The sequence below is a fragment of the Chiloscyllium plagiosum genome, chromosome 24 (genome assembly GCF_004010195.1).
Source record: "Chiloscyllium plagiosum isolate BGI_BamShark_2017 chromosome 24, ASM401019v2, whole genome shotgun sequence".
NCBI lineage: Eukaryota > Metazoa > Chordata > Chondrichthyes > Orectolobiformes > Hemiscylliidae > Chiloscyllium > Chiloscyllium plagiosum.
The window spans coordinates 22,766,043-22,791,080 of NC_057733.1; the positions used below are offsets into that span (position 1 = coordinate 22,766,043).

A 25,038-nucleotide genomic window follows, 5' to 3' on the forward strand; every position below is an offset into this window, starting at 1 on the left:
CTCTTTTCCCCCCCCTCCCACTTCATCCTGGATTGAACCCTCCAACTCAGCACTGCCCTCTTGACTGTCCTACCTGTCCCTCTTCCTTCGCACCTATCCACTCCACCCTCCCCACTGACCTACCACAATTATCCCTCACCTGCATCCAAGTATCGCCTTTGCAGCTACCTTCCCACCCAGCCCCACCACCACCCTCCTATTTATCTCTCAGTCCCCTTCCCTGTCCACATTCCTGATGAAGGGCTTATGCCTGAAATGTTGACTCTCCTGCTCCTAGGTTGCTGCCTGACCTGTGCTTTTCCAGCTCCACTTACTCTCTGACTCTTACTAGCCTTTAGCTCTTTTTGTTTACCTAGTAATATTTTTCTTTGTGATAATTATGATTATTTTTATTCCAGCCTTTGCCAGTTGATTATCTTTGGAAGGCTATTATTCTCTTCTACTGTGAAGACTGATACAAATTAATTTTTTTTAAACTCCTCTGCCATTTCCTGGATCCACCTTATTGTTTTCTCTAGCCTTGATTTCTTTTTGGCCTGTGTTCACTGGTCTTTCTCTTTCTTTTTACATATTTCAAGGAGTTCTTATCGTCTGTTTTTATTTTATTTCCTACTTTGCCCTCTTGGTTCATTTTCTCTCTCTTTAATAATTGTTTTTGGTGATCTTTTGTTGAATTATCCTACCCTCCTAAGCCTGTGATTTACCGCTAATCTTGGCCATATTGTAGGTTCTTTCTTTCAATTTGATACTATCCTTAACTTCATTAGTTTACCATGGTTGGTTTTCCTGCTTTCTAGAGTCCTACTTCCTTACTGGGATGTATCTTTGTTGCAAATCATGAACATCTGTCTTTGTTCCTCAACCATATTTTCTACTAAACTCCTTTCTCAATCTACCAGCCAACTCTGCTCTCATTCATAAAGCACAGAAACAGATCCTTCGGTCCAACTCGTCCACGCTGACCAGACATCCCAATCTGACCTAGACCTATTTGCCAGCATTTGGCCGGTATGCCACCAAATCCTTTCTATTCATATACCTGTCCAGATGCCTTTTAAATGTTGTAATTGTACCTACTTCTGCTACTTCCTCTGGCAGCTTGTTCCATAAATGCACCATGTTCTTTGTGGAAAAACTTACCCTTCAGGTTCTTTTTAAATCTTTCCCCCCTCACCTTGAACCCATGCCATCACAGTTGTTACTGACCCAAGTCTCAATATCAAATTGAATGCCAAGTTCCACCATATTATGGTTACTGTTTCCTAGGGAATCTTTTGCTCTGAAATGTTTTATTGAACTTGCCTAATTACCAATAACCTGATCTCTGAGTGGATATAGAACCTACAGTTCTCAGAAACTGTCCAAATTACTCCACTATATGGATATTTCTTGTGGCTACTTTTTGGTTTTTGCCAATATTGTTTTCCTGGTTTATATGAAGATTAATATCACCCATGATTCATGTACCTTCTTTTTTTGCATTCCCTCAATCCCTCCAGATTTATTCTCTGTCCTGTTATAGGCCTATGGACTACTCTCACCAGTGTCGTCTTCCCCTTGTTTTTTCTTGTCTCCAACCATATAGATTCTACATCTTCTGATCGAAGGTCATTTCTTGCTATTGAACTTATTCCATCTTATATTAACAAAGCCTCCCTATTGTCCTTTCCTTTTCACCTGTCCTTTTGGAAAAAAACATATTCCTGAGTAATTAGACACAGCTTTGATCTCCTCATAACTGTCTCCTGAATAGCGATAAGATTATACCAATCATAACATGTATTTGTATTTGTTTCTCTCCTGGTACATGGGCATCACTGGCTGGCATTTATTGCTCATTCCTAGTTGCCCTTGAGGTGGTGATGGTGAGCTCCTTTCTTGAACCATTGTAGTCTATGTGCTGTGGGTGGACCCACAATGCCTTTGGGAAGAAATTCCAGGATTTTGACCCAAAGAGAAACTGAAGGAATGGAGATATATTTCCAAGTCAGAATGGTGAGTAGTCTGGAGGGAAACTTGAAGGTGGTGGTGTTTCCATATATCCGCTGCCCTTGTCCTTATAAATGGAAGTGGTTGTTGATTTGGAAGGTTTTGTCTAAGGATCTTTGATGAATATCTGCTGTGTATCCTGTAGCGGGTACACAGTGTTGCTACTGAACGTCAGTGGTAGAAAGAGTGGACACTTACGGATATGTTGAAAGTGAGGACTGCAGATGCTGGAGATTAGAGTCAAAAGTGTGGTGCTGGAAAAGCACAGCAGGTCAGGCAACTTGCACAGAGCAGGAGAATCAACGTTCTGGGCAAAAGCCCTTCATCAAGAATGAGACTGAGATCATCGGGGGTGGAGAGATAAATGGGAAGGGGTGGGGCTGGGTGAAAGAATGTGATAGGTAGATAGAGGTGGGTTAATGGTGATAGGTCAGAGAGGAGGGTGGAGCGGATAGATGGATAGGAAGATGGACAGGTAATACAGGTCATGAGGCCGGTGCCGAGTTAGAAGGTTGGAGCTGGGATAAGGTGGGAGGAAGGCATGTCCTGGGCCGCCTCCATCACCACTCCCTTACCACCTGTTGCCTGGAGGAAGAACGCCTCATCTTCCGTCTCGGGACCCTCCAACCCCATGGCATCAATGTGGATTTCACCAGTTTCCTCACTTCCCCTCCCTCCACCTTACCCCAGTTCCAACCTTCCAACTCGGCACCACCCTCATGACCTGTCTGCCTGTCCATCTTCCTTCCCACCTATCACTCCACCCTCCTTTCTGACCTATCACCATTACCCCGATCTCCCTTTATCTATCGCACTCTCAGCTACCTTTGCGCAACCCCCCACAGCCCCACCCTCTTCTCATTTATCTCACCACCCCCTCGGCTCACAGCCTCATCCCTGTTGAAGGGCTTTTTCTTGAAATGTCAATTCTCCTGCTCCTCGGATGCTGCCCGACCTGCTGTGCTTTTCCAGCACCACACTCTCAACTTCTGAATATGGTGCCAGTTAAGCAGACTGTTTTGTCCTGCATGGTGTAAACTTCATAAATATTGTTGGAGCTGCACCCATCCAGAGAAGTGGTGACTATTGCATCATATTCAGACTTGTGTCTTATAGATGGGAGGCTTTAGGGAGTTACATACTGCAGTATTCCTAGGCTTTGACTTGGTCTTATAGCCACTGTATTTACTTGCAAGACCAGTTGAATTTCTGGTCAATGGTAACCCCTAGTATTTTGATAGTGGGGAATTCAGTGATAGTAATGCCAGCGAATGTCAAGAATCAACGGTTAGATGGTCTCTTATTGGAGATGGTCATTGCCTGACATATGTGTGGCATGAGTTTTACTTGCTACTTGTTAACTCAAGTCAGGATATTATGCAGCTCTCATTGCATTTTAACATGGGCTGTTTCAGTATCTGAGGAGTTGCAAATTATGCTGAACATTGTGCAATCATCAGTGAACGTCTCCACTTTTGACATTATGATGGAGGGAAGGTCTTTGAAGCAGCTGAAGATCATTGGGCGTAGGACACTACCCTAAGAACTGCAGAGATGTCCTGGAGCTGAGGGGACTGACCTCCAACAACCGCAACAATCTTCCTATATGCCAGGTATGAGAGTTTCCCCCAGATTCTCATTGATCCTAGTTTTGATAGGGTACAGCAAGCAATTAGGAATGCATAATGCATGTTGGTCTGTATTGAATGGGGATTGCTGTGCAGGAATAAATAAGTATTGCTAACATTGTGCAGGTTAGGCTGCATCTGAAGTACTATGTGCAATTGTGGTCTCTAAAGTTGCAAAAGGACACACTTGCATCGGACACAGCATAACAAAGGTTCACTAAATTGGTCCTAGAGATAATGTTTGTCCAATAATAAGATGCTGAGTAAATTGAACCTATACTCTGGAGTTTAGAAGAATTAGGGCCTATTTCATTGAAATGTAAGGATTCTGAAGGGGTTTGTTGGTTGGATGCTGAACATTGTTTCCACTGGTCAGGGAATCTAAAACACAGAGCATAGTCTCAGGGTACAGTTGGGTAGAGGGGTGATCATTTGGGGCTGAGATGCAGAGAAATTACTTCATTCAGTATGTAGTGAATCTTTGGAATTTGCTACATCAGAAGGTTGTGGATGCTCCAACATTGAAAACAGTTAAAGTGGGGATAGGCAGGTTTTTTTTTATTTTTTAAAGAAAGAGGAATGTTATATTGTCATGTAGAGAAGTATCCAGAGCTATATTATGTGGACCTGTACATCAGTATCCAGCTGCCATCTCACTCTCTACTACACTACTGCATGTATCCGAATCTAACAGTATATCATTTGTACATACACCACCTGCAGGAATAACTGCAAGAAATACACTTGAAGAAAGCCCTGGTATTGCGCCTAAACATACGCTTATTTTTAAATTCTGTAAACCACAAACATAAGTATGGAGATGAATGTTAGATTCAAATCTTCAGACCTAAGGATTCCAACCTTGACCATACTAAAGGTTGTTGATTTACCTTTGGAAAAGCTTTCCAAGCAAACTCCTTGCCCAGGGGCCTGTGAAATAGTGCAGTCAAGACCAAGAATTCACATAATCGAGAGTGTAGTGCTGGAAAAGCACAGGTCAGGCAGCATCCGAGGAGCAGGAGAATCGACGTTTTGGACATAAGCCCTTCATCAGGAAGGGCTGATGAATGGTTTACGCCCGAAACGTTGATTCTCCTGCTCCTCTGGTGCTGCTTGACCTGCTGCGCTTTTCCAGCACTACACTTTCGACTCTGATCTCCAGCATCTGCAGTCCTCACTTTCTCCAAGAGTTCACATAGCCACTCCTTCTCCAGCACTAACTGCTGTATTCTGTGGCTTAAAGATCCTTAAACCATTTTCACAGCTACTGAGAGAAGGTAAGTATTGAAGTGATAGTGAGGTGCTGGGTGGGTGCAGGTATCAGATGGTTGAAAATGCAGATAGGGTGGCAGATGGGTTATGCGCTGGGGAGTAGATGCTGGAGACGGATAAAGTGTTAGGTGGGTGGGAGGGGTTTAAGAGTGCTTGGTTGGCAAGGAGTGATGTGTTGGGTCCAAATAGGTCAAGGTTCATGTTTGGAAAAGTGGGTCTGAAGAGTCTATGGGAGATGATGGGGTGCAGAGAGGTTGGGAGAAGAGAATTGCTATCAGATCATATGGAGCAATGTGATGTTTTGGATCTCTGTGTTGGCATTGCATGTTCCAGGATACAGAAGGGTGGGCGTGGTGACTGTTCCTGTAACCTTTTCAGGCAAGTGACTCAAAATTATCTGAAGCCTCTGACCCTAATCCAGAGTTGGAGATGTTTTCAGAGAATTCAAATGGGGGGTAATTGCCAATCAGAACTTTCATCCTCTGAGATTTGCGCAGAGTGAACTTCATCAGGGCTTCTGCATGGTCCTGTCACACAATTCCAGTTTATGTTGCTGCAATAGATCTTCCTATTGGGAATAGTGATATCTGTTGTCATTGGTTATAACACAGAAACATTACCATTTGACCCACTGAATCATGTCAGCTGTCTATTGGGGCAATTCAATAATTCCTACTACACCATGTTAGAATCCGATCTTCCAAAAAGAAGATAAGCCATGGACATATACTCCAGTGAATGATGGGATAGGTGCACTGATAACCACACTCAGAAAATGGAATCACTAACAAACTGCAGCAAATATTGTGTGCTGAGGGCCTTGGAGCCAGTATTCAGGTTTTGTAAGGCTCTTGTGGAATAGTGTGGTATTTCTACCTCTTGGTCAAAAAGCCTGCATTAAATTCCCATCTGTTCCAAAGGTGTGTCTGAATAGGCTGTTTATTGGTCTAAGGTGTGGAGACAATATAAACTAAATAGTATAATTTTGAGAGATTGCACAATCAGATGATCAGTGAAAAGGCTAATGAAATATGGCTAAATGGAGTTGAGACACAGACCAATGATGATTGATTTGAGTGGTGGAACAGGCATGATGGGCTGAATGGTTTCCTGCAGTTCCTATGTTTCATTCCAATCATTATATCTCACTACAACTTACTTTTGCCATTCATGAGGTTTCTGTTGTATCCAACGGGACTGAAGTACTCAAATAGACAGACTGTGAGAGCAACCACCGTCAGACACATCACAAACATCATCATCCACACTGCGGGGCTGTAAGGTTCTGCAGAGAGAGAAATGGCAGCTGAGTGCCTTCAACAAGCAGTCATGAACTTTCTAATTACTCAATCAGCATGCATTCACTTCCTGCAAAGCTCAACCTGCAAACTGAAATGTCTCAATGCATTAGCTCAGAGAACACTCCTATGCATGAAATCAAATTCCTATCAACCACATCTAATTGTTAATGTTGTAAACCTCACAAAGGTAGCCAGATCCATCTTTAACACCTTCACTGTTTTTTAGCTCAATCACTGATCCCAATTCTGATCACTGACCCGTGATCCCAAAAACTGACCCCAGACTCCGAACACTGACCCCTGACCTATGAATACTGATCCCAGACCACAACACTGATCATGTTTGATTATTGCAGTTTGTTTCAAATCATTGTTCCCAGTCCCCAATCACTCACTCCAGTCCTTGACCATTAACTCCCAGTCCTTGAATGCTGAACATTGACCCCAATTACTCACTAGTCTCAATCATCAACCTTTAACATAATTATAGATCTGACTCTTTGATGATTGACACCTGACTTCAATTTTTGACCTCAATCCATTGCACACCTATGACATCCCAATTAATGAATGATGCAGCTCCTATTATAGAAACCAGCACAATGATAAATCCTTGCCTGAACCATTATCATCATTGGAAATCTTTGATCTCAACACTAATACTCTCATACTCTTCATCCCCAAATATTTAATAAAACAAAGGTACGGCAATCAACCTGGGCAATCACACTCAAAATTTCTTGTGAATAAGTTGAAAACAGCAGATTTTTTTTTTCCCTTGTGGCCGACTTCATGACAACATTTTCAACTATGACCTGATGTTGACCCATTTGCTGCACAGTTTTATCAGTACAAACTCTTCACAACACCATGCTGCTCACCAAGAAAAGCTGATGGGGAGACAGTACCATTGCTCCTGGCCACCATCACACTGATTCCTGTTTCCACAAAGGGGACAGAAAAACTCACAATCTCCGAGCGCTCTTCATTGATGGTGAGAGATCCGATGGCCATGTCTGCTCTCTGGTAGAAAACCTAAAGTGGGAAATAAAGGACCAAATGGGGTAAATATAAGGATGAAACTGATCAGCATTTATTTAGAGTGAGTGTTTTCTACTGGTTTAATGTGAGTAGACTTAGAGTAAATATGAAGAGTTTGTATTTGCTGAGTGTAAGGGGTTTTGTATTGACTAGGTGTCAATGGTCTATCTTTATTAGATGAGTTAATCACCAAATGAAGTCATTCAATCCATCATGCCAATGCTGGCTCTTAGAGCATTGCATTTAGTCCCATGTCCTTTTCATTTGCCTATCATCCTGCAATTTTGTCACCCTAAAATATGCATCCAACTGCTTTTAAAAATATATTTATTTATCTGCCTCCTATTTTTTGGGTAAAGAATTCCAGATCCAAATGTCTGAAATACTTTTATAATTATGGTTTTTGGTTAATGATTCCTTCACTAGAAGGTTTTTTTCTTTGTCAAAACTCTTAATTCGATAGGCTTCTGCCTTAGCAATCATCCTTTGAGACTTTTTAAAACATATTCTGAGGGTCCATACATGCAACAGCTACTGCAATACCCCCTCTGTTGAAACATTTGATCCACTTAGTCAGATGTTATTTCTTTTAACAAACCCACAGCTGTATTCCTTGAGTAAATAGTGTTGTTGCAAATGAAAATGTATTTTGTCTCTGATATTAGCTTCCATTAATTCCTCCATCACCAACATTTGACGGACTGGCCTGGAGATGCTTGGTTTATGTCTGTCTTGTTTCTTGCCTCAAACAAAATTGCTTCATCAGAATTGAAAGGTGTGGCACTTGAAAAGCACAGCAGGTCAGGCAGCATCCAAAGAGCAGGAGAGTCGATGTTTCAGGAATAACGTTCAGGAATTCCTGATGAAGGGCTTACCCTTGAAACGTTGATTCTCCTCGGATGCTGCCTGACCTGCTGTGGTTTTCCAGCGCCACACTTTTTGACTCTGACTCTCTAGCATCTGCAGTCTTCACTTTCTCATAGTTTGCATCAGTGATTTATATTAATAGAGTACAAGTTAATTTTATATTTTGATTACTACCCACATTTAATTGCTACAAGTGGTCCAAATTTCTGTTGTTGTTATGTATCTGGTGGAGTGGTCTGTATGGACGGAATGAAAGTATTTTTTCTTTATTTGATTTGGGGGCCCTTAATTGTGAATGTGCTCTATTGATTGGGTTTCATTTTCTAAGTTAAAGGATGTAGTGATAATAATGAGGTCATAGAATATAAGTTCACTGACCTCATAGTCTCATTCAATCAGGGAACTTATATTCTAACGGCCCCAATCAGGGAGCCTCAGATACCCTGACACTCTGAGGAAGGTGGACCAGTGTCCAGGACTTTCCACATGTTTTTAAAAAAAGGGTGAACTGGTGATGGGAAACCGGCCTCTATTTCAACGGTCTCTGAATTTATACAAAATGAGTAATTCTGTTAAGTGAGTGTGATTTTCTTTTTGTTTTGTTTATTTTTCTGTATTTAACGAATAGTATTTATTTGGCCCGAATAAATGGTATTTAATGTGAGTGTCTTGTTTTATTGAAGGTGATGATCTATGTTTCTTGTAACTTTTTTGAATTATGTTGAGAGTGATTGATCTATATATGTAGTGTCAGTAGTTTTTATGTGTCTGGTTCATATTTGTTTGTTTTGATTTGTCTGCATTTGATACAGTTATTTAGTAATTGTTGCTTAATAAATAAACATCTTGTGAAGTTTGAGCATGTTATTTGTTGGCTGCATGGTTTCTGTTTAAATATTCTTTAAGTTCTCCCAATGACAGCTTGACCTTCGATCCCACACTTGCCATTCTGCTGCAACCCTCAACCTCCCAAGCCCGTGTCACCAAGCCGTGTCCCATCCATTGATGATTATTTTTCATTGTTCCTCAGAGGAGACATGAATTCCATACCTCTCCAATCATTCCGTTCCAGGTTCCCCGAACTTTCTTGCCGTGTTTCCCATTGGTCACGAGGTAAAGGTCATAGGAAAATTTGACAGTTTTTGCGAGTTTCTTCAGGATGTCGATGCAAAATCCTTTACAGCACAGCTTGGTGTACGTCTCTGCAATGCTGAAATATGTTTAGGTTAAGACAATGCATCGCAACAGATCAGGACTTGGCACAGTTTTAAGAAGCTCCACAACAAGTTACAGACTAAGAAGTCCAGAGACCTGGCCTCATGATCAGACATATAATCTCAAACCCTAGGTGGCTGCCTGCGAATTTGAACTCAGCTATTTATTTTATTCTGGAATGAAAAACTAAGTTTGGAGGGAATGGGATTCCTCAGCATTGATTCCAGCTCCCAGGCTGTATCACGATATCAGGTCAGTCATAGGGGAAGAAACCTCCGTGTCAGTATTGGCAAGAGTGATCGCTTTGCTGTTCTTGAGATAAAATCCAATCTTCACACTGAGAACAATACACTCTATTGTATAACACATTTACTGTGCTAAAAACAGATCTTACATCCTAGAGTTAGGCATGCAGCTGTGGGCCATCAGCAACAGCAGAACAGTATTCAGGTACTAACCCTGGATCAATGAAGAGAGTAGAAGACGATGTCAGGAGCAACACAAGGCATATCTAGAAGTGAGGTCCTACTCAGTGAGGCTAGAACATGGACTACATACCGGTTAACTAATAAAATCAATGTGTCAGAGACACAGCTAAGCAACCTCATGACCAAGATTACATTTCTGCAGTCTTGCCACATCTCATCATAATTTAACAACTAAACAGAGGAGAAAATGTCAGAAATATCCTCATTCTCAATGATTGAAGAGCCCACAAACCAATGAAAAGCAAGATTGAAAGATTTGCATTATCCTTCATCCAAAAGTGGTGATGGTTAATGCACCTCAGCTTTGCCCTGAGGTTCTCCATATCACAATTTTGAGACAGATTAAGCAAATCACTGAAGGCACTGGATGCTATGGGCCTTTACAACATTTTAACCATAGTAGTGAATACTTTTCCTTCAGAACTAATCATGTCTAAAGTCAAGTTACTGTAGTACATCTGAAATGGAAACATCTAACCGGCACTATGGAGACGTCCCAGGTATGTTCTGCTACAAAAAGCAAGATCAATCCAATTCTGATTGGATATTGCAAGGATCTGGAAATGGATGGGTGGTGATGTAGTATTAATGACAAGGCAGATACAACCATAGGACATAGCAGAATTAGGCCATTTGGCATATGAAGTCTGCTCCACCATGCGATCGTGGTTGACATATTTCTCAACTCTGTTCTCCCCAAAAACTTTGATTCCTTTACCAATCAAGAATGTATCTGTCTTAAATACACTCAATAACTTGCCCTCCACAGCCCTCTTTGGCCATAAGTTCCACAGATTAATCATAAAAATGTACAGCACGGAAACAGACCCTTCGGTCCAATTTGTCCACACCGACCAAATATCCTAAACTAATCTAGCCCCATTTGCAGCAGTTGACCCTCTAAACTCTTCCTATTCATGTACCCATCCAGATGCCTTTTAAATGTTGTAACTGTGCCAGCCTCCATCACTTCCTCTGGCAGCTCATTCCACATGTGCATCATCCTCTGCATGAAAATGTTGCCCCTTAGGATTTCTATCTTTCTCTTCTCACCTTAAACTTATACCCTCTAGTTTTGGACTCTCCTACCCTGGGGAAAAGACCATGACCATTCACCCTATTTGTGCCCCTCGTGATTTTATAAACGTCTACAAGATCATTCCAGGGGAAACAGCCCTGGATTCAATCAACAAGCACATCGACCTGGACCCAATATACCGGTCACTGCAGCGGACAGCTGGAACTGACAACCAGAAGCGGCAGATACAAATCACTATAAATGCCGGAGGAAACATCACAGAAGCGCTTCAGAGGAGGCTCCCAAGCACTGAGGATGTCACCTAGACAGGGGACGAAACGTCTGCAACACAAATTCCCAGCTCGGCGAACAGAACCACAACAAGCACCCGAGCTACAAATCTTCTCCCAAACTTTGAAAAACAGCCCCAGCCTATTCAGCCTCTCCTTATAGCTCAAACCCTCCAGACTTGGAAACATCCTTGTTAATCTTTTCTGAACCCTTTCAAGTTTCACAACATCCTTCCTATCGCAGGGAGACCCACTCTCTAGCTGAAGCAGTTCCTCCTCATCTCAGTTCTAAGGGATTGTCCCTTCACTCTGAGGTTCTTTGGGTCCTAGTCTCTCCTACTAGTAGAAACACCTTTTCCACCAACACTATCCAGACCTCTCAGTATAAAGTTTCAATCAGATCCTCCAATCCTTCTAACACTCCATCGAGTCAGACCCAGAGTCTTCAACTACTACTCATATGATAAGCCCTTCATTCTCAGCATCATTCTTGTAAACCACCTCTGGCTCCCTTCCAATTCCAGTGTATCCTTTGTTAAATATGGGACCCAGAATTGCTCACAACATTCTAAATGCATTCTGACCAAAGCCTTATACAGCCTCAGCAATACAATTCTGCTCTTGTATTCTCTTGAAGTGAATGCTAACACTGCATTTGCCTTTCTAACCGCCAACGGAACTTGCAACGTTAACCTTAAGGGAATCATGAACTTTGACTCCAAAGTTTCTTCGTGTTTCAGATTTTTGAATCCTTTAATCTTTAGAAAATAATCTGTGCTTCTATTCTTCCTACCAAAGTGCATAACCTCACACTTTCCCACATTGTATTCCATCTGCCACATCTTTGCCCACTCTCCTAGCCTGACTAAGTCCTTCTGCAGCTTCCCTACTTAATCAACACTACCACACCTACAACTATGTTTCTATCATTTGCAAGCTTAGGAACAATCCCCTCAGTTCCTTCATCCAGATTATTAATGTGTAACGTGAATAGTTGCATTCCCAACACAGACCCCTATGGAACTCCTCTAATCACTGCTGTCACCCTGAAAAACTCTCCTTGATCCCCACTCTCTGCTGCCTATCGGTCAGCCAATCTCTATCCATTCCAGTACCTTGCCTGTAATTGCATGTGCTCTTATCTTATTTAGCAACCTCCTGTGCAGCACCTTATCAAAGGTCTTCTGAAAATCCAATAGATCACACCCACTGGCTCACCTTTGTCTAACTTACAATTCTTTGAAGAAGTAATGAGCAACAGATTTGTCAGGTATGACCAAATCATGACGAAGAAATGCTGACTCAGCCCTATTTTACCATGCACTTCCAAGCACTCCGCAATCTCATCTTAATAATGGTCTCTAAAATCTTACCATCAACTGAGGTCAGGATATTATTTCCTACCTTCTACATCTCTCCCCTCTTAAACAGAGGAGTTACGTTGACCATTATCTAGGTATCTGAGACCTTCTATGACTCCAGTTATTCCTGAAAGATCTCCACAAATATCTCTACAATCTCCTCAGCCATCTCCTTCAGAGCATAAGGATGGTATGGTAATATTATGTTTAACACTGCTGCCTCACAGCCGGGGACATGGGTTTTATTCGAACTTCAGGTGACTGTCTGTGTGGAGAATGCATGTTCTCCCCGAGTTAACAGAAGTTTTTGATGGATGCTCTGGTTTTCTTCCACAGTCCAAAGATGTGTAGGTTAGGTGGATTAGCCACCTAAATGTGGGGTTTTGGGGATGGTTGGAGGTGGGGTGTTCTTTGGAGGGTTGGTGAAGACTTGATGGGCTGAATGGCCTCTGTCTGTACTGTCGGGATTCTATGATTCCAACTCAAATGGGGTGTAATCCATCTGATCCAGGTGATTTATGAACCTTCAGAACTTTAAGCTTCCTTAGCACCTTCTCCATCACTTCTCCATAGTGATGCCCACCACACTCACTTTGCCCCTGGCTTTCTTTTGAAGTTCTGGTATGCTACTAGTGTCTTGCACTGTGAAAACCGATGTAAAGTACCTATTCTGATTCTCTGCCATTTCTTCCTCTTTACCTATTGTCTAGGCTCACTTTCCAGCAGTCCAATGGTCCAATATACACTCTTCCCTATTTCTTACCTTTTAGATATAAAAGAAAATTGCAAGATTTTTTTTAGATATCACCAGCTCCCTTACTCTCATATTTCATCATCTCCCCTCTTATTGTCTTTTTGGTTATCCTCTGTTGGTTTTTAAAGGCTTCCCACTAATCTTCACCCCACTGCATGCTTGTAAAAAATAAGGGTAATCGCATAGCGATGAAGCCAGTGTTGGCTAGAGTGGATTGGGAAAAGAATTTAGCAAAAAAATAGTTACATAAGAACGTAAGAACTTATGAACTAGGAGCAGGAATAGGCCATCTGGCCCTTCTAGCCTGCTGTGCCATTCAATAAAATCATGGCTGATCTTTTCAGGGCCTTACCTCCACTTACCTACCCTTTCTCCATAGCCCTTAATTCCTTTACTGTTCAAAAAATTATTTTAGCTTTAAAAACATTTACTGAGGAAGCCTCCGCTACTTCGCTGGGCAGGGAATTCCACAGATTCACAACCCTCTGGGTGAAGAAATTCCTTCTCAATTCAGTCCTAAATCTGCTCCTCCTAATTTTGAGATTATGCCCTTTTGCCCTAGTTTCACCCACCAGTGGAAACATCCTCTCTACTTCTATTTTATCTATTCACTTCACAATTTTATATATTTCTATAAGATTCCCCCTCATTCTTCTAAATTCCAATGAATATAATCCCAATTTACTAAGTCTCTCCTCATAAACCAACCCCCTCAACTCCAGAATCAACCTAGTGAACCTCCTCTGCACCCCCTCCAGTACCAGTACATCCTTTCTCAAGTAAGGAGACCAAACACTGCACACAGTACCCTAGGTGTGGCCTCACCAGCACCCTATATGGCTGCAACATAACCTCTCTGTTTTTAAACTCAATTCCTTTAGCAATGAAGGACAAAATTCCATTTGCCTTTTTAATTACCTGTTGCACCTGCAGACCAAACCTCTGTGATTCGTGCACAAAGACAAGCAGGTCCCTCTGCAGAACAGTGTGCTGGAATTTTTTACTATTCAAATAATTGTTCTTTTACTGTTACTCCTACCAAAATGGATGATTTCACATTTATTAATATTGTACTTCATCTGCTAGACCTTTGCCCACTCACTTAAAGTATCTATATCCCTCTGTAAAATTTCATAGTCTTCTGCACACTTAGAGGAACAAAGGCAAATGTTTAAAGAAACAGTTCATAACTCACTTTTCCGTTATATTCCAGTGAGGAAGAAGGACTACAGGGAGGGAATAAACCAACCATGGTTAACCAAGGACATTGAGAATAGTATTAAGTTGAAAGAAATAGCATGTAATGTGGCAAGGATTAGTCGCAAACTAGAGGCTTGGGAAAAAAAATATAAATCAACAAAAGATGACCAAAAATGAATAAAGAGGGAGACAATAGTTAATGAGGGTAAACTGGCAAGTAATATAAAAATGGACGGTAAGAGCTTCTTTAAATACTTAAAAAGGCAACAGTGAGGCCAGCTTGAATATAGGCCCCTGAAATAACGAGGCTGGTGAAATAATAATGGGGAATCAGGAAATGGCAGAGGAATTGAATAAGGTTTTATGGTTGAGGACATTAGTTGCGTTAACAAAACCACTGAACAATTAAGTGCGCAAAGTGGGACAGCAAATAAACACAATAACTGATTAGAGAGAAAGTACTAGGGAAACTAATGGGGCTAAACACTAATAGATCCCCTGAACTTTGTGTTGTGTCCTAGGACTTTAAAGGAAGTAGTTAATGACATAGTGGAAGCACGGGTAATGGTCTTCCTAGATTTTGGGAAAAGTCCCACCAGATTGGAAAACTGCAAATGTAACATCCTTATTCAAAAAGAATAGACAAAAAAAATCACTCTAGACCAGTTAGCTTAACATATGTCATGGGAAAATGTTGTTTTTTTTTAAATTAGATTCCCTACAGTGTGGAAACAGGTCCCTTGGCCCAACAAATCCACACCGACCCTCTGAAGAGCAACCCACCTATTCTCCTACATTTACCCATGACTAATCCACCTAACACTATGGGTAATTTAGCGTGGCCAATTCACCTGACCTGCACATCTTTGGACTGTGGGAGGAAACTGGAGCACCCGGAGGAAACCCACGCAGACACTGGGAGAATGTGCAAACTCCACACAGATGATTGCCTGAGCCAGGAATCGAACCCAGGACCCTGGCGTTGTGAGGCAGCAGTGCTAACCACTGAGCCACCGTGCTGCCCCAACTGCACTATAAGTGCTCTTAATGCAGTGTATTGTCCCTACCTCCAGGCCATAAGGCCTTGGTTCAAGTCCCACCTGTGTCATAGTCATCTATAGACTCCGTATAAATAACTGTTGAATGTTGTAATAAGCCATCTGGTTCACAATTTTGGGAAGGTAACTGCCAACCTTATCTGACCTGGCCTGATATGATCCCAGGCCCACAGCAATGTGGTTAACACTTAACTACCTTCTGGAAATTAAGGATGGACAAAAAATGCTGACCCAGCCAGAGATGCCCATATCACATAAACAAATAAAAATAAAACTTAGAGGGTACTGAAGGAGGTGAGTCTACAATGACAAGTATCTTGCAGAGTCTGAAGGTGAGTTACTTGCTGTAGGATTCCCTTGCCTTTGACCTGCTTTTGTAGCCACAATACGTACATGGCTAGTCCAGTTCAGTTTCTGATCAACTCGAACTCCCAGAATGTTAAAGGTGGGAGATTCTGTAATGGTAATGCTAATGGTGATTGTCATCAACTGGCAATGATTTCATTCTCTCTTTCTTGAGATGGTCATTGCTTGACACTTGTGTGGCATGAATGTCACTTTTCATTTGCATGTCCAAACCTGGATATTGTCCAGGTCTTGCTGCAGTCACCAGCAAATATCCCCACTTCTGACCTTATAATGAAGGAAGGTAATTGATGAACCTGCTGAAGATGGTTGAACCTAGGACACTAGAATGAAGAATTCCTGCAGAGTTGTCCTTGATCTATGATGACAAACCAACAACAACTCCAGCCATCTTCCTTTTGTGTCAAACATGATTACAACCGGCAGAGATTTTTTTTCCTTTTGATTCACATTGACTTGAGTTTTGCTAGGTCTCTGATCCTACACTCGGTTGAAGACAGTCAATCTCACCATACCTCTGTGAAGAGTCCAGATCCTTTGTCCATGTTTGAACCAAGGAAGTAATGAGGCCTGGAGCTCAGTGGCCCTGGCAGAACCCAACCCAAGAGTCACTGAGCAAATTATTGCTAAACAAGTGCTGCTTGTTAGCACTGTTGTTGACATCCTCCATCACTTTACTGATGATCCAGAGTAGACTGAGAGGATGATATTTGGCCTGGTTGGATTTGCTCTGTTTTTATGTATACAGGACATTGTCACCACATTGTTGGCTGGATGCCAGTATTGTAGCTATACTGGAATAGCTGGCTCAGGGTGGGCAAGTTCCAGCAGACAATTTTCATTACTATTGCTGGAATATTGTCAAGGCCAATAGCCTTTGCAATATCCAGTGCCTCCAACCATTTCCTGATACCTCATGGAGGGAATTGAATTGGCTAAAGACTGTCATTTGTAATGGCAGGGGCTCTGGAGGAGTGAGATAGATCATTAACTTGGCACTTCAGACTGAAGGTTGTTATGAGTGCATCAGTCTTGTCTTTTTCTTTGATGGGGAAGCTTAGCATATCAATGAGGATAGGGATGTTTGCCTCCCTATGAGTTGTTTAATTATCTATTACCACTCATGGTTGGATATGGCAGGATTGCAGCGTTCTGATCAAATGCATTGGCTGTGGAATCACTTGTCCCTACCTATCGCATGCTGCTTACAGTTCTGGCATTCCTGTTGTGTAGCTTCATCAGGTTAGCATCTCATTTTTAAAGTATGACTGCTCCATACATACCCTCCCGCACTCTTCATTGAACCAGCATTGATCCCCTGGCTTGATGATAATGGTAGTTTGGGGAGTATAATGAACCATGAGGTTGCAGATTGTGTCACAGTTAAATTCTGCTGCTGCTCATGGGCACCTCCTGGATTCACGGTCTTGAGTTGCCAAATCTGTTCAAAGTCTGTCCCATTAAGCATGGTGATGGTGCCAGACAATACAATGGAAGTATTCTCAATGTCAAACTAGATCTTCACCTCCACACAGGCTGTATGGTGGTCAATCTTATCAATACTGTCACGGACAGATGCAACAAAGAAGTTGCTGAGCTATGTGTTTCCCTCTTGGCTCCCTCACCACTTGTTGCAGACGAAGTCTCGCAGCTGTATCCTTTAGGACCCGACCAGCTTGATCAGTAGTCATGTTGCTGAGGTAGTTATAGAGTCATAGAGGTATACAACATGGAAACAGATCCTTCGGTCCAACTTATCCATGCTGACCAAATATCCTAAATTAATCTAGTCCCACTTTCCATACCCCCTCTCAACCCTTCCTATTCATATACCCATCCAGATGCCTTTTAAATGCTGTAATTGTACTAGCCTCCACCACTTCCTCTGGCAGTTCATTCCATACATGCACCACCCTCTGTGTGAAAACGTTGCTCGTTAGGTCCCTTTTACATCTTTTCCCCCCTCAACCTAAACCTCGTCCACCCCAGGGAAAAGACTTTGTCTATTTATCCTAAAATGCTGTAATTGTACTAGCCTCCACCACTTCCTCTGGCAGTTCATTCCATACATGCACCACCCTCTGTGTGAAAACGTTGCCCGTTAGGTCCCTTTTACATCTTTCCCCCCTCAACCTAAACCTCGTCCACCCCAGGGAAAAGTCTTTGTCTATTTATCCTATCCATGCCCCTCATGATTTTATAAACCTCTATAAGGTCACCCCTTAGCCTCCAATGCTCCAGGGAAAACAGCCCCAGCCTATTCAGCCTCTCCCTTTAGCTCAAATCCTCTGAACCTGGCAACATCCATGTGGGTGGCATGGTGGCAGTGGATGGCATGGTGGCACAGTGGTTAGCACTGCTGCCTCACAGTGCCAGAACCCAGGTTCAATTCCTGCCTCAGGCCACTGTCTGTGTGGAGTTTGCGCATTCTCCCAGTGTCTGTGTGGGTTTCCTCCGGGTGCTCCGGTTTCCTCCCACAGTCCAAAGATGTGCAGATTAGGTGAATTGGCCATGCTAAATTGCCCACCGTGTTAGGTGAAGGGGCAAATGTAAGGGAATAGGTCTGGGTGGGTTGCTTTTCGGAGGGTCGGTGTGGACTTGTTGGGCCAAAGGGCCTGATTCCACACTGTAAGTAATCTAATCTAAATCTTTTCTGAACCCTTTCAAGTTTCACAACACCCTTCCAATGGGAAGGAGACCAGAATTGTGTGCATATTCCAAAAGTGACCAAACCAATATCATGGACAACCACAACATGACCTCCCAAATCCTATACTCAATGCTCTGACCAATAAAGGAAATTATACCAAACACCACCTTCATTATCCTCCACTTGCAAGGAATTATGAACCTGCACTCCAAGGTCTCTTTGTTCAACAACACTCCACAGGACCTTACCATTAAGTGGTTTGCTTTTCCAAAGTGCAGCACCTCACATTTATCTAAATTAAACTCCATCTGCCACTCCTCAGCCCATTTGCCCAACTGATCAAGATCCTGTTGTACTGTGAGGTAGCCTTCTTCGCTGTCCACTTCACCTCCAATTTTGGTGTCATCTGCAAACTTACTAACTATACTTCCTATGCTCACTTCCAATTCATTTATATAAATGGCAAAAAGTAGTGAACCCAGCACCGATCCTTGCAGCACTGCACTGCTCACAGGCCTCCAGCCTGAAAAGCAACCCTCTACTAAAACCCTCTGTCTTCTACCTTCAAGCCAGTTCTGTATCCAAATGGTTAGTTCTCCCTGTATTCTGAGATCTTACCTTGTTGGAACCTTGTTGAATGCCTTACTGAAGTCCAAATAGACCACGCCTACTGCTCTTCCCTCAAAAATCCTTCAAAAGCTCAATCAAATTCATGAGACATGATTTCCCATGCACAAGCCATGCTGACTATTCCTAATCAGTCCATGCCTTTCCATTACATGTAAATCTCCCAGTCTTGTGATCCTCAGTGCTTCTTCCAAGTATTGGTCAACATGGAGGATCACTGATCTCTACGTTGGTCAGTGGGGGGGTGTTGGTAGAATGTGGGGACGTGGTATGGGGAGTGAGGGACATGGTGACCAGTAGCAGGCTCTCTCTCCCATGTATGACCTGATGCCATGAGACCTCATTGGATGTAGAATGTTAAGAACTCCTATAGCAGTATCCTTATGGCTCTATTGCCTCTGCTGGGTATGTCCTTTTCCACAGGAATGATGATGTCGAGAACATTCTGTGTAACAAATTATCCTGTGACTATGTCTATATCAAGTTGTTTGTTGATGTCAAGTGGTACATCTGATTTCATTCCTTTTTCACTCTATAGTAGTTGAGACAAATGAATGCCTTGTACTTACTTGTCGGCCAGACCAGATAAAGATGGCAGTTTCCTTCCCTAAGGGACATTAGTGAACCAGTTGGGTTTTTCCAAAAAAATCAAGAGTTCCACAGTCATCACTAGACTTTTAAATCCATGTAATTGTGAGCCTGTGATTCCTGTAGGCATTGCACCAGTTTATTACCTACATCACAAAATGAAGCTCCTTACCTTTCACTCAGGTTTGCTTGCTTCCTGCAGGGGACAGTATTCCGTACACACGCTCCATTTTCAGGATCTGCTTCTTCCACAATCACAAATGGCCTCTCCTCCAATGTGGCAACAGTTAAATGGGCACTGTCAGTTACAGGTTGCTGGAATTTTCCATATCTTGGCCACACTGGATATTTCATTCTTATCAAGCCATTTTCCCATCTTCCAACCTGTAGATGCGTGGAGAGATTTTACATTTAACTCTCAGTATATGCAAAGAGTGGCAGTCACCTCAAATCTAACCGTCCAGCCATTATAATTTCTCTTTATTCAATCTTCATAATGATAGAGAGTTATGCAAGAGAATGAGAATAGTGGAGAAGTGCTGGCACTGGACAATAAGAATGACCGTGACTGATATGGGAAGGGTTTATGGTGCTACACTGACACTTGCAAATGGATTGATAGTGGGAAAAGAATGAATCTGGGGAATAGTCAGGTGAGGTTTTGCCAAGAATGTCAGAGTCCTATTGGAGTGAGTAGTACAGTGGAAAATGTGAATTATAGGTTGTCTAACACTGGCATGAGCAAATGAGGCTGTTAATGAGATAATAATGAAGTTGCAGAATGAGAATCAAATGAGAAAGAAATATGTGTGACAGGCAATCCCACAATCTGAATATATCAATATCATGGTCAATGTGTGGAACCAGCACACAATGAGTCAAACTACTTTCTGTTAGTTATGATGTACCGCATCGGGGAGTTGAAGACAAATGTATCTCTAGAGACAAGCAGGGTAATAAAATATTTGAACTTCACTCAATGGTTTGTAATGGTCTGTGATAATTTGGAATAAGCCAATTCGACACTAATGTGTTTGCAGAAAGGGATTGAAAATAAGGTGATGATGCAATCATATTAACACGATTATTGAAAGAGATTAAGAAGTTATATGTGTTCTGCTGAGTCCTTGTCATTATTCTGCTGTCATTTGTATGTTTTTTTGTTTCACTACGATTTATTTATGGGATGCATGAAAGATAAAAATGGAGCACCTGATGAGCAATTCATTGTATTATAGCAATCATATGGCTGTTGTGAATATGACATCTCAATAAGGATCTCTTATTACAATTTCAGTATATAAATCTGTTGTTTAAGTAACAAAATGAATTTGATGTAGAAAGCAGTTTATCGTCTTGAAAATTTCCAAATTTTATGAACTTGTAATTGTTTTGTGAAAGTTTTTCTAAGACACCTGTTTGTCTATTTGTGTGACTAGGTCTGCTGTTCTCTTAAAAATCACAACCTGAAGGGATTTCCAGTTGATGATGGGAAGATCAGGAGACATTCCAGTAAAAGTCTAATCATTTCATAATAAATTGATTTAAATGTAAGGGTGGGGGGGGGGGGGGGTTCTGTGGAATAGATAATGAACTAATTAGAGGAGGATTGAGAGAAAGACAACAATCTTAGTGGAAACTGTTTAATTAAGTGTATCAGTGTCTAATGCTGGAAACATAGAAATCAGGAACAGAGGCAGAAGCCAGAAATAAACAAGATTCAAAATGAGGAAGAAGGCCATGAAGGAGACTGTGAAAACTTGGTGATTCAAGACACTTGGAGCAGACAACACGATTCTGAATCTGGATTAGTCTCTCGCTAATAAATAGGTTAAGAACTGGGTTATTTAGAGAAGAATAAATTGGCAGAAACTCAGGTAGATTAGAATGGGCTCTATTGTCCTGCATCCAGTGATGGGGGTGGAGGGGCAGTAGATGATGGGATAAGCTTTCTCAGTGGAGATAGATATGAATAAAGCACAGTAGAGTCCACAGGATCCCAAGATCTAAATGTTGATAAGGTTGTAATGGAACATCATTCCCTTCTGCAACTCCTTTACCTTCTCTGCCTTTAGAGTTTGGAACCAGATGGTACTAGTGGTGATTTTAGATAAAGTCGAAGAGCAATTAAAAGCCTTTTTCATTCTTCACTCACTTATTACTTCAAAATAGTAGGCAGAGCCTTTCAAAAATGCAGAGATTGAGAGAAGTACACTTGGGTGGACAAGCTGACAGTCTGATCATGAATCTTCAATTCCCTTGAGAGGTCATAAAGGTAACATGACCTTTAGAGGTTTAATGGATACCTGATGAAGTTACAGGACGTGAGAAAAGAACTGGTGTAGATGAATATGGAGTGACATATGGAATTAAGAGCAGGTTTTTCACAGCATATAAATGTTATGAGAGGCTTATTGATATGCAACAAAAGGGTAAGGAAAATGAGAAACGAAGTTAAAGAGCACAGACCAGAAAATTTCAATGAGACTGTAATAGTAGGTTAATTAGATTCCCCTCATTCTTCTTAACTGCAGGGAATATAGAAAGGTCTAGTTCTACTCTGGGCCATGGAGATTCTAATGTATGCATTGTGTATATTGGTTGGTCCTACTCAGAAATTGATCTGGAATTTTATTCAAGGTTTGACAATGCTATCTGTGATACTACCTTCAGGGCAATTTTAGTTTAATTTGTGATTAAGAACAAACTTGCTCTTGTAGAGTTGAATTTCATTGGTTAAACAAATCTATAATTGTGGATGTGGGATGTGCTTGATTATGTGTATATAATTTGATGTATGCATCAGTTTTGTTGTCATTCATTCCCTGAACAACTGTACAGTGCGATTGAACAAGCTATGATTTTACAGATAACTCCTGGCAGGAAGGACAGAGAGAAGATTTGTCATTACATACACTTAAGCAACTTCACACTATCCAAGTAGCCTGCGGGACCAGTTCAGGATGAGTTAAAACTGTTTTCTGTCGAGACCGAGGTATAGGTTTATCTGCACAAACATGGAATGTGCTTGAATTGTTCAGCCCATATTTGATGGTCTCGACTATATTTGTCTAGTCACTATTGGAAAATGAAACTTAGATTAAGACCATAAGATATAGGAGCAGCATTCGGCCATTTGGCTCATTTGAATCTGCTCCGCTGTTTAATCGTGGCTGATATATTTCCCATTCTCATACCTTCTCCCTGTAACCCTTTACCCCCTTACTAATCAGGAACCTAGCTATCTCTGTCTTGAACACACTCAATGACTTGACCTCTCAGCCTTCTGCAGCAATGAGTTTCACAGATTAAACACCCTCTGGCTGAAGAAATACCTCCTCATTTCAGTTGTAAAGGGTCATCCCTTTGCTTTGAGGCTGTGCCCTCGGGTCCTAATCTCTCCTCCTTGTTAAAATATCATCTTCATGACCACACAATCCAGGCCTCTCAGTATTCCGTAAGTTTCAATTAGAACCTCTCTCATCCTTCTGAACTCTATCAAGTACAGACACAGATTCCTCAACTGCTCCTGACATGCCCCTCCTGGGATCATTCTTGGAAATCTCCTCTGGATCCCCTCCAACACCAGCACATCCTTCCTCATCTATGGGACCCAAAACTGATCACAATATTCTAAATGCTGAGGGCAGCGTAGTCAAGTTAAAGTCGAGATAGAAAACAGCTTAATGACATTTTAGTCTAACCATTGTTGTTATTCTGATGTTACTGTACTTGCATTTGCATTAGATTCACTGATTTATTGCTATTTCTGGAGTGTAGTGATAAAAAGATAAAAAATTGTTTACACAATGAATACCACAGTACAGTTAATTAATCACATAAAAACTGTAAGGTGTTTCAGAGACCTAATTCTGAACTGTTACAACAGTATGCATACATGCAATCTGTTGTTTATTGTAATTTAAGTTGAATTTCTATGGGAAATTCATACACTATTAAATGTGAATGAAATGGTGACAGAATATTGTTGGAGAATGAGAATTTTAATGGGGTGGAAAGTTCAATGGAGAATGGAATTAATAAAAGGGATAGAAATATAAATAAGGTGTCACTGCGCTGGCAACTGAGATTGATCTTGAAGAATGAAGTACACTGGGACTGGGAAAGATAATGGAGAGATATTTACACTGGGAAATGAGAATCTTAGGATGAGAAATAATTTGGTATTGAGAATCATAGGTAGAGTCACTGTCACTGGTTCTTGATGACACCAGTGGGAAAAATTAGACTTAAACTAAGGAATGATTATAAGGTGAAGGAAGGTTTGCACTAGGGAGCAAGAATGATGATGGGTGGGACAGGATCTGGAGATTAAGAATGATAATGGTCAGGGAAGCAAATTGGGGAATGAAAATCAGAGGTATATCACTGACACTGAATTCTCAGAATATCATCAGGGAAAGCTGATGTTGCTAGATGGCAAAACATTAATCGGATGTGAGGCAATGACTCTGTTTCCTTCCTATGTCTGCCTGATTAAGTCCAAGGCAGGAAGGCTCAGGACACAGCCTCATACTCCAACATTAATTGAAGTCCTTAAGTGGGCATTTAATGTTTATTTAAAGAGCCTTATTCTGCCACTATTGATGCTCGATTTGAGAAGGATCATCAAGCACTTAACTGGCCAGCATTGATCCTTCCCGGAATTTAGGACTCTTGGGAATTCCAGTTCTCATCACAGACACCTTCCCCATTGCCTGTTAGAGCCACTGGCAAAAATGGCAGCTGACAGTAGCGTACCCACCCGAGACCTATCCCATACTAAAGATGACTGGAGGTGGGCTGGAGTCACTAGCTAAGGGTGGAGAGGTCAAAGAAAGGGCAGGAGGTGACTCTCAGTACATCCCATCCCAACGTTAAATTCCTTGAGCAGGCTGTGAATATTTTTGATGCAATTTGGTTTTATTTTGGTTTCCTCATGTGGTGACTAGTTGAATCCCAGTGATGGTGAGATGTGCCCTTGGACAGGCATTAAAATCTCCATATAAAGAAAATATATTGGAGATGTTGGAAATCTGAAATGAACACAGAATGCTAGAGAAACTCAGCGAGTCTGGCAGCATCTGGGGAGAGAGAATCAGAGTTACCGTTTCAAGTCTGGTATGACTCTTCTTCATTCAAACTCCTCCTCTTCAAGATTAAAATTTCCTCGCTTAGCAGACCTGCCTTAGTTTAAAGGTGTCTGTAAACCCAATTTCCACCCAAGGGGGCAGAGATAGAATGCACCCCAGAAGCGTTTCCTAGGCAGCCGCTGGGCAGGTGAGTGCTGAGGTGGGCTGATTAGAAAGTCCACCTCAGTTCTCT

At 41.7% G+C, this 25,038-nt stretch overlaps 1 protein-coding gene across 3 annotated transcripts in view; it reads right to left on the bottom strand.

Moving 5' to 3' along the window:
- LOC122562073 (glutamate receptor ionotropic, NMDA 2C-like) overlaps positions 1–25,038 on the bottom strand; it is a 126,374-nt gene that overhangs the window by 25,998 nt on the left and 75,338 nt on the right. For all 3 annotated transcript variants that reach the window (XR_006315205.1, XM_043714557.1, XM_043714559.1), the window contains exons 5-8: positions 19,886–20,097; positions 9,149–9,308; positions 7,072–7,225; positions 6,049–6,174 (exon numbers count right to left, since the gene is read on the bottom strand). Coding sequence is in view for 2 of the 3 variants with exons in the window: in XM_043714557.1 (XP_043570492.1) it covers positions 6,049–6,174; positions 7,072–7,225; positions 9,149–9,308; positions 19,886–20,097 (652 nt within the window). In the remaining variant the exon portion in view is untranslated. The remainder of the gene's footprint in view (positions 1–6,048; positions 6,175–7,071; positions 7,226–9,148; positions 9,309–19,885; positions 20,098–25,038) is intronic.